We start from the raw sequence: 10,121 nt of genomic DNA on the forward strand, positions 1-10,121 counted from the left end.
TCTTTTTTTTTTCTTTTTTTCCATCATTTAGTAATTATTAGTTCAGTGTAATGATCATGTTTATTCATATATGTTGCTGACTCACAAAGACATACATTTCTGCAAATATGTTTAGCCTTTTACTGCAATGTGTGTTTTCCTACGCATTATGATATCCAACTGGAAACTTTTCAATGACACATTATTAATGTTTATCAGAATTTGAATTCATGTGGCAGGAAATAGTTTGACTATGATCCATTCATTGCTATTACAGGAGGCTGATATTACTAACGATTAAGAATTAAAGACCACAGTGTATTATTAAACTTAAAAAGCAAGTTATATATAAAATAATAAGGAAATTTAATCCATAAATCTTCAAAACTTTATAATGGTACATTTCATTTAAAGGCCTCGTTTAACGAAACTTTCACAGCTGTTGCCACCCTCTTTTGTCAATGTTAAGCCTCGACTTCCTCGTGATCTTTGTGAGTGAAACGACAGCAGCACGATGACGCATTGACATCCTTCCTGTGACGTCTGCAATGACACGTGTAGTCAAGATGGCGGCGGCGATGGTGAGTATCGACGCTGAAGTCTCTCCTGTTTGTCTGTTTCAGTAAAGGTTTGATTTCACACTGGTAGACATTACCTAATTTAAACCAATTTGTTTAGTCTTTCTCACTGTAAGTGTGCCATTTGATGTGATTTGCTATTTCCACACAGTGGATGCCGATTAAAAAAAACAGCAGGCTAGCATAAACACTTAGCAGGCAGCTAATTATCGAGTGTTTGCTAAGAGTGATACCGAGTTAAAATCCTGTTCTAATCTAAAACCCAAGCCATATGAAGCAGACAGCTCTCTTTACTTTAACAAAAGCGACTGTGTTTCATGGTAAACAGCATCACATGATGGAGTCTGTATCTGTACTCAGTGTATTGCATTTGCGCTGCTTTAGCATTTACTGCCTCTCGAAATCAAAGCAAAGATGATGATACTGGTAAAGTGATCAAATCACAGTTGTTCTTGTATCAATTCCCTTCATAGATTACTAATACGTGTTGCTTCTGCGGGTTGGCAGTGTTTGTGATTGTTCATTGACAGTTGAATGGAGTTCCGGTTTAATATGAAGAGTTCGGATATAATATGTCATTTTGTATAAAGTAATAGGTAATTATGGCAAGATAACCCCGACTGGGTGACAGGACCACGATGCGAAGCTGACTGCATATTTTTCTGCTTATTATACCGCGACTTATCGAGAAACTAGTAAATAAATGACCATCATGTATTGATTTAGGAGTAACGTAAGTTAAATGGTTTTATTTTTTGAAAAGAAAGTGTGGTATTGATTAAAATCGGAATGAAATTAAAATGCACACTTTATGCAGCCTATGTTGTAGATATTAATGTGAAGGACTCATCCATGTTTGTTTCACTTTGTAATTAGTTTGACCTCTTAACATTTAATCAAATGTCATAACGGTGTAATATGTAAATCTAGTACAAATTGTAGACTTCTCTTGTGACCTATACCGTTATTCGTATAATTATTTAATCTTCTTAAACCTGCCCCTTTTTTACATTTGACTTCACGTTAGAGTGCGACATCCACATCTCAAAATCCAGTTAAAAATCCATGCACAGAATCTTTTTTTGTTTTGTTTTGGTAATCTGTTTCACTCAGACATAACCATAATACAGAAGAAAAGATCTGTCACTACTTTCGTCTCACCGCATCTGCAGTTATACAATTATTCCACGGCTTTCTGGCAAACTCTTCTATGTTTCCACTCTACACCACTCACACACACTGGTCTGGACTGTACAAACACAGATTTTCATCTTCCGAGGACTGTAATTGTAAAATAGAGATAATAACATCAAACTGCTTATTTGGATGATGGTGGTACATATTATTGAGCTGTATTAATATTGTTTTCCTTCATATGTAATTAAGGTTGTTTCACATTCACCTCGTTTTTCCTGTTGGCATAGTTTATGGATCATTTATCACCTGGTTGTGTAATAGAGGGTATTCACTCTGTCAGCAGAGCTCAACATTACTGTTAAGTAAAATTACCATCAGCTGGCCATTGTTCAGTGTTCAACAAGAAGAATGTTTTTTTGTTTTGTTTCTGTAGCAAGATTCTAGATGAGTAACTAAAGAAATGTCAAATTTCAATTTGCCTTTGTGTGTCTTTTATTGTCTTTGTAGGAGATGTGGGCACTGTTACTGGTGTCCACGCTGCCTTTAGTAACACCCTTTTATGTACCAGGGGTTGCGCCCATGAATTTCCACCAAAACAGCCCAGTTGAAATAAAGGTGAGGCCTCACACTTTTTTTTTAAGGATTTGAGTTACAAAAGAGGGATTTGAATTTTTACTCAGGCCTAGTTATTCATTTCACTTTAAAAATGCTAAAAACACTTCGGCTCTACACACAGCAGGTTCTAGGGCCGTTTATTTGTGTGTTGACCACCTGTTTTCCACAGACATGTCTTTCCAATTTTATTGATCTAGATACAAGCCACTGTGTTTGGCACATTTTTAGCATTCATTCCACAGATCCTTTCTCCACAGGTTTCTAGATTTGTATTGTGGTGTTTCTAACATTGACCTATTTTTAATTACCAGGCTGTAAAATTGACAAGCTCTAGAACCCAGTTGCCCTATGAGTACTATTCACTTCCCTTCTGCAAGCCTGATAACATCTTCTACAAGGCAGAGAACCTCGGTAAGGATTGTGTGTCATTTAACTGCAGTCACACGTCTGAAGTATTTAAGCATAGATATATTTAAAACAAAAGCTTGCAGTGAGAAGGTTGCCTTGACATGCTTCTCATTTTGATAATAATGATATATGATCAGGTGAGGTGTTGCGAGGAGACCGTATCGTAAACTCGCTGTACACTGTTCTCATGAACCTGGACAAGAATTGTGAGGTGTTGTGTAAAAAGCCTGATGATCCCATCAAACTCAGCGTGGATGAGAGCAAGCTGCTAGCTGAGCGTATCCAAGAAGAGTACTATGTCCACCTGTGAGTCCCTCCTCTACTGACGACACTCTTTGGCTTCATTCATGAAACATGAGCAGAACAATGTGCTAAATTCTTTGTAAAGCCAGTCTTACACATTCAGTGAGATGCATCAGTTTACATGCATTCTTTCTGCTCGTGTTTCATGAATGAAGCTCAATGCGAAGTGCTTACTTTTTTTTCCTGAAAAGTATTTTATCATAAATTAAACATGTCAAAAGTAAAAATTAAAATGCACAACAACATAACTTGTTTCTGCAAGCTCTAATGTAAGTGGAAATAAATGTGTTTAGACAAGTCTGATTTACATTAACAATGTAATTTACAAATATGCAGTGCAGTTCAAAAGTTTTGGATCAGTAAGATTTTTAATGTTTTTTAAAGAGGTTTCTTCTGCTCATCAAGGCTGCATTTAAATTGATCAAAAATACAGAAAAAAATGTAATTTTGTGAAATATTTTTGCAATTTAAAATAACAGTTTTCTATTTTAATATACTTTAAAATATAATTTATTATTGTGATCAAAGCTGAATTTTCAGCATCATTACGCCAGTCTCCTGTGTCACATGATCCTTCAGAAATCATTCTAATATGCTGATTCATAATCAATATCATAACAGTTGTGCTGCTTAATTTTATTTTTTTTTTATGGGGGGGTCCTGTGATACTTTTTCAGGATTCTTTGATAAATGAAAAAAAAAAAAAAAAACTGTTTATTCAAAAAATTCATTTTGTGTTACAAAATACATTATTATTCAAAAGTTTGTGGTCAGTAAAATTTTTTTCTTTCTTTTTTTAAAATAAATTAATACTTTTAATCGGCAAGGATGTGTTAAATGGATAAAGTTATAGTAAAGACTTATATTGTTAGAAAATATTTATATTTTGAATAAATGCTGTACTTTATAAACTCTTTACTTTTTTGTTTGATAAATAAAAAGTTATCACCGGTTCCCAAAAAATATTAAGCAACGCAACCATTTCAACACTGATAATAAATCAGCATATTTCAATGATTTCTGAAGGATCATGTGACACTAAAGACTGGAGTAATGGCTTCTTCATCACAGGAAAAAAAATTAGGCTACATTTCAATAATATTAACATAGAAAACAGTTATTTTAATTGTAATATTTTACAATATTAGTTTATACTGTATTTTTTATCAAATAAATGCAGCCTTGATGAACATAATAGACCTTTTTCAAAAACTTAAAAATCTTTCTGACCCCAAACTATTCAATGGTGTATATATATATTATATTATGCGTAATAGTTTATATAGTTTATGCAACTATAGAAGCAAATCGCCAATATCTGTATAGTTCGAGGCTGTCAGTAGTGCTTGGATTAATATATTATGCATATGAACAGTATTGCAGATAACCTTCCTGTGGCCACACGGCTAGAGCTTTACCCAAACAAAGAGGAGGGAATGGATGAGGAACAGAGGAAGGACACACTGAAGGATATCCAGTTTGAGCATGGCTACAGGCTCGGCTTCACTGAAAACAACAAGGTAATCCTGAAGAGCATCTTTTTCCTTTAGCATCATTTTATGCCAATCTAGAGATGTAGACAGTGATCAGTTAGTTTTGTGTTACCTCTCACTCAGCCGGTTGTCATCCATTATTTATTCATGGACATTGATTTCCATAACAGAAAATTGTACAAATGAACTTATGGAAACAGATGGCTTTTTTTAGTCTCTATAAAAAAATCAAATGATTTTTGGTGATGTCACTTCTACTTTTGCATGATTGGTTGACGCATGCTGTTTTGCTCTGCTTTTGTAGTTCTATTTGCACAACCATCTGTCATTCATCCTGTACTACCACAAAGAAAAGCTGGAGGAGGATGTCGAACACAATTACAGAGTTGTACGTTTTGAGGTGATGCCAAAGAGTGTAAAATTGGAAGGTAAGTCACTAGTAATGCAAAGAAATGTCAAAGTAAAATTGCATGAAAAAACTTGATAGATGGGACTGACAACAAAAAATTTCAATTTTAAATGAATGTGAGTGTATACACATTTTCTGTTGTCATTTCTGTTTCTGTTATAATGCATATTAGGGATGCACCGATACCGATGCTGCGCTCCTGTACTCGTTAAAATGCCCGATAGTATAACGAGTGGTTCCTTACATTATTACATGAAAACACCTTGTGATTTAATAACCCTAATGTGCTATTAAATTAAAGATGAAGTACCATAAAGCATTGTTCTGGAAAAAGTGGTATCGGTGCACCCCTAATGCTTGCATATATAGTGTATAATACATATATATAATTTGTGATGAGTTTATTTTTATTCATACACTGCCATTCAAAAGTTTGGGGTCAGTAAGTTTTTTTTTTTTAGTTTTTTTTATTAATACTTTTATTCAGCATAGACACTAAATTGATAAAATGCGATGATAGAGACATTTATAATGTAACAAAAGATTTCTATTTCAGCTAAATTCAGAACCTTATATTCATCAAAGGATCCTGAAAATACAGTGATCATGGTTGCAGCACAACTATTTTCAACATTAATTGGAAATGTTTCTTGAGCAGCAAATCGGAATATTAGAACGATTTCTGAAGGATCATATGACACTAAAGAAAAAAAAAAATCAGCTTTGCCATCACAAGAATTGTAATGTTTTTTTTTTTTTTAAATGCAGCACTGGTGAGCCTAAGAGTCATTAAACATTTAAATAACACCTCAACAATCCCAGACATTTGCTGTATTGTTTTCTTATATTTGAATCCATTTTATTTATTTATATGTATTTATATTATACAGTATGTTGAAAATCTCACTGCATACTATTTTCAGTTTGTTTTATTTATTACCATTTTGTTTGTTCTTCCTTCACTCATGTGTTCTAGATATAAAAGCAGACGAGCGAAACACATGCACATTACCTGAAACGGTTGCCCCCGTCCCTCAGGAGATCGACCCGACTAAAGAGAACAGCATTCTCTTCACCTACTCTGTGCACTGGGAGGTGAGACACGTCGCTGCCTTTGCTTTACATGCTCTTGTTTGTCTCATAAATAGCCACTCTGTTCTTCATTGCAGGAGAGTGAAGTGAAATGGGCGTCTCGCTGGGACACGTACCTCACCATGAGCGACGTGCAGATCCACTGGTTCTCAATCGTCAACTCTGTAGTCGTGGTGTTCTTTCTGTCAGGTGAGGCTGATTTTCATCTTCATCCTCACTTGCCTTTTAGTTATTTTCAATCGCATTGGTGTCATGGCTTCTAAGCAAATCTATGTCTGCAGGCATCCTGAGTATGATCATCATAAGGACGCTGAGGAAGGACATTGCCAACTACAACAGAGAAGATGACATTGTAAGATGCTGCATTCTGATTGGTTGCTTGCCTTTGTTTCATATCTCTTACATGTTATCTCGATGCTTTTTCTCTCTCTTTGTCACTAATAGGAAGACACAATGGAGGAATCTGGTTGGAAGAACGTCCATGGTGATGTGTTCCGCCCACCTCAGTATCCCATGATTCTTAGCTCCCTGTTGGGATCTGGCATCCAGCTCTTCTGCATGATTCTCATTGTTATCTGTGAGTGTTACGCTGATCTCTTTGTTTTAAGGTAGCATATGAAGCTAATGACCAGACCTGTATGGAATCTGTGCGTTCAGAACTGCAGAAAAGATTTCCACATAATTGGAATGATTGTCATTCATACAATGCTACATATCCCTTGCTCGCTCATTTATTGAACAATTTTGATATATGAATCATACATATGATGAAACTGTTTTATAGTTGTGGCTATGCTGGGGATGTTGTCTCCATCCAGTCGAGGAGCTCTGATGACAACATCCTGCTTCCTCTTCATGTTCATGGGGTAAATACACAATAAAAACACCATGTACTTTCAGGTTTTGCATTTTCAAACGTGGCCATATTCAAACTGTCCATTTGTCTGGTCCTGCAGTTTGTTCGGAGGATACGTTGCAGGAAGACTTTACCGCACTCTTAAAGGCCACAGATGGAAGAAAGGCGCTTTCTGTGTGAGTACAAAGTCTTGATGCATTTGTTGCATGAAAATAAATTAGATTTACTGGCTGAAAGAATAAGGAAATATATTGACATTTATGTGGGTGTGTGTCATTCTAGACGGCAACTCTGTACCCAGCTGTTGTCTTTGGCATCGGTTTTGTTTTGAACTGTTTCATCTGGGGAGAACACTCTTCTGGTGCTGTAAGTATCTCTTCAGACTGATGCAATTAGCTTTTTATGCAGAAATGCTATATTAGGCTATTTGCATTTTTTTTCATAATAGTGGTTCAGTGTTGTTAAACTATTTTAAAAAAATAGTTTGGTCATTTTTAGACATGCTACTGTTCAAAAGATTGGGATGAGTAATGTTTTTGAAAGAAATACAAAAATAAAAAAGTAATTTGTGAAATATTGCTACGGTTTAAAATAACTTTTCTATTTGAATATATTTTTTAAGATGTAATTTATTATTGTGACGGCAAAGCTGAATGTTCAGCATCATTATTCCAATCTTCAATGTCAAATTATTTTTTATAAATCATTTTAATATGATGACTTTTTTTTTGTATTATCAAAGTTGAAAACAGTTGCTGATGCATGTTTACATCAGTGCTGATGTATATTTTTGTGAAAACTGTGTACTTCAGGATTTTTAAAGAGAAAAGTACAGCATTTATTGGAAAATATATTTTTAACAAAAATGTTGAAAATGTTTTTTATTTTTGATCACTTTTGATCAGTTTAATGCATTCTTGCTAAATAAAAGTATTCATTTATAAAAAATAAATCTGGTTGACCCTAAACTTTTGAGCAGTGGCAATAATAACTTTTAAATGATGTTTTCACTGTTTTACTCTGTAAAGGAATCATTACACTTATTTAAACACTCGTTTCAAACAATAATTCATGAGTCTATTATTCATTAGAAAAGCAGCCAGTTGTTTCAGACAGAAACTAGTCAAGTTGTATGCTCCATCAAGCAGCTTCCTCTTATTCAGCTTTTTGCATGCAGTTTGTGCACACTGACGGCCATCTCTCATTTGCACATATTTCAGGTTCCTTTCACTACAATGCTGGCTCTGTTGTGTATGTGGTTTGGTATTTCTATGCCTCTCGTGTATCTGGGCTACTATTTCGGTTTCCGGAAACTGCCATATGACAATCCAGTTCGTACCAATCAGATTCCCCGGCAGGTCCCTGAGCAACGCTGGTACATGAACAAGTTTGTCGGGTATGTGGCGCTCTGTGTAGTCTGTGAATAGTTGAATTAGCAGTTTAACATCAGTGCATGCTTAATGTGATTGTGTTGATCTCTCCCTTTAGTATCCTGATGGCAGGAATCCTGCCGTTTGGTGCCATGTTTATCGAGCTCTTCTTCATCTTTAGTGTAAGTCGAACCATTTTTTTAGTATATCGTGCGTACATCTTGTAAATGTACTTATATATTGAAGCTCATTAAGGTGTGTTATACTCTTTTATAGGCTATCTGGGAAAACCAGTTTTATTACCTGTTTGGCTTCCTCTTCCTTGTCTTCATCATTCTTGTGGTTTCCTGCTCTCAAATCAGCATTGTGATGGTGTACTTTCAGCTTTGTGCAGAGGTGGGTATACAGTCACAGAGCTGAAGGGAAGAGGCATTTAGTATTTGCAGCAGTAAACATTTGCCAGTTGTTACATGCACAGCTATACATTAAACACAACACCATGGGCATAATGCAATTCAGATGTAATTACCATAAATCCACTCTTAAACTTTTCTGGACAATATTTAGACTCTCTTGTGTGCTAAAATGCTGCTTTGTTTAATTTATTTAGTGTTCCTGTTTTACCTTTTGACCTCTATAATCTTTGTCACACTGTCTACACAAATACACTCACTCTGACAGAAGATAAACAGGCAAATATTAAGAGTTAAGATAACAAAAGTAAAGGTCACTTCATTTGAATGAACAGTGAGCATGTTAAACTATCTCTAAAATGGCGACGGTGTGCACTCAGTCTGGTAGAACTTGAACAGAGCTCACAGCGTCAGTAGATACTGAATGAACACCTGTCAATCATTGTGGCTCCTCCCCCTACAGGACTATCGGTGGTGGTGGAGGACGTTTCTCGTGTCTGGAGGATCTGCCTTTTATGTCCTAGTCTATGCTGTTTTCTATTTTGTCAACAAGGTAACTCTTTACTTCAGCATGTTACAGTAGACCTCTTTTATTTCCTGAAGTGTCTTTCCTATTCAGCACATTGTGTTTTTTAATGGCAGAGGCGGGGTACAACATTATTTTAGACTTAAACTGGTATTAACTGTATAATAGATTGAATCCCACTGTACACACGGTATTTAGACTGAGTTTGCTCTTTCATATACCCACAAACACACTAGAGGATTTTATGGCAGTTGGTGTCTCTGTGAATGAGATATTTGAACAAAACCTTGTGTGTATGTGTGTATATGTATATATATATATATTAGGGCTGTCTGTTTAACACTAACTTAATTAGTTAAAAATAACACAATTAAAATTAATGCACAGGCCCCGCCCCATCTTACATTTCATACAGTTGATTGTTGACAAATATAATGCAGGGCAAAAACTCCATAAATGCAGTTATGCCCTAAAATTCATGATACTGGGGCCAAAAAAAGCCCCTGTATGAGTTTTTGTCTCATTTATATTATAAGCGATATCACATGAGCAGCGAGAACAATATCACACGAGTGCTGTTTGTCCCGAATATCACGAGTTTAAATGTGATTTTATACAACAGTTCAGTAAATAAGTAGTTAATTGTGTTATATTTTAAACAAAATATTTTCTGTTTTGCTCAATTTTGCAGAGAAAATATTACCTTTAAAGCCACAGCAGAACTGTTGTGCGTCTCCGAGCAACACAGCAGTGTTTAGTTTCTGAATGAATCCGCGTTTTGAACGAATCCAATGATAGCCTATTCATAAACTGAGCCGTTTACAGTGTTGCCAGATTGGATGGACGATTTCCAGCCCAGAAGCTCACAAAAACCCGCCCAAAACTTTAACTGTCAAAATAATGTGATGGAATATGTAAATCAAGGTTGATAAGGGCCATTTT

The 10,121-nt window shown here is 35.4% G+C and overlaps 1 protein-coding gene across 2 annotated transcripts in view; it reads left to right on the forward strand.

Annotated features, from left to right (window-relative positions):
* The first annotated feature begins 436 nt into the window (after window positions 1-436).
* tm9sf4 (transmembrane 9 superfamily protein member 4) overlaps window positions 437-10,121 on the forward strand; it is a 14,951-nt gene continuing 5,266 nt past the window's right edge. The window contains exons 1-17 of one of the 2 annotated variants that reach the window (XM_016511854.1): window positions 437-560; window positions 2,202-2,309; window positions 2,621-2,720; window positions 2,855-3,023; window positions 4,396-4,540; window positions 4,818-4,941; window positions 5,899-6,017; window positions 6,092-6,203; window positions 6,296-6,366; window positions 6,459-6,591; window positions 6,799-6,880; window positions 6,971-7,046; window positions 7,153-7,236; window positions 8,091-8,266; window positions 8,359-8,422; window positions 8,517-8,636; window positions 9,117-9,206. In XM_016511854.1, the coding sequence (XP_016367340.1) occupies window positions 528-560; window positions 2,202-2,309; window positions 2,621-2,720; window positions 2,855-3,023; window positions 4,396-4,540; window positions 4,818-4,941; window positions 5,899-6,017; window positions 6,092-6,203; window positions 6,296-6,366; window positions 6,459-6,591; window positions 6,799-6,880; window positions 6,971-7,046; window positions 7,153-7,236; window positions 8,091-8,266; window positions 8,359-8,422; window positions 8,517-8,636; window positions 9,117-9,206 (1,806 nt within the window). In that variant the 5' untranslated portion in view covers window positions 437-527. Of the gene's footprint in view, window positions 561-586; window positions 608-2,201; window positions 2,310-2,620; window positions 2,721-2,854; window positions 3,024-4,395; window positions 4,541-4,817; window positions 4,942-5,898; window positions 6,018-6,091; window positions 6,204-6,295; window positions 6,367-6,458; window positions 6,592-6,798; window positions 6,881-6,970; window positions 7,047-7,152; window positions 7,237-8,090; window positions 8,267-8,358; window positions 8,423-8,516; window positions 8,637-9,116; window positions 9,207-10,121 lie in introns of those variants that run through there. The other variant, XM_016511855.1, reaches the window with a different exon arrangement.

Source organism: Sinocyclocheilus rhinocerous, unplaced genomic scaffold, assembly GCF_001515625.1.
Source record: "Sinocyclocheilus rhinocerous isolate Xijiao unplaced genomic scaffold, SAMN03320098_v1.1 scaffold565, whole genome shotgun sequence".
Classification (NCBI taxonomy): Eukaryota; Metazoa; Chordata; class Actinopteri; order Cypriniformes; family Cyprinidae; genus Sinocyclocheilus; species Sinocyclocheilus rhinocerous.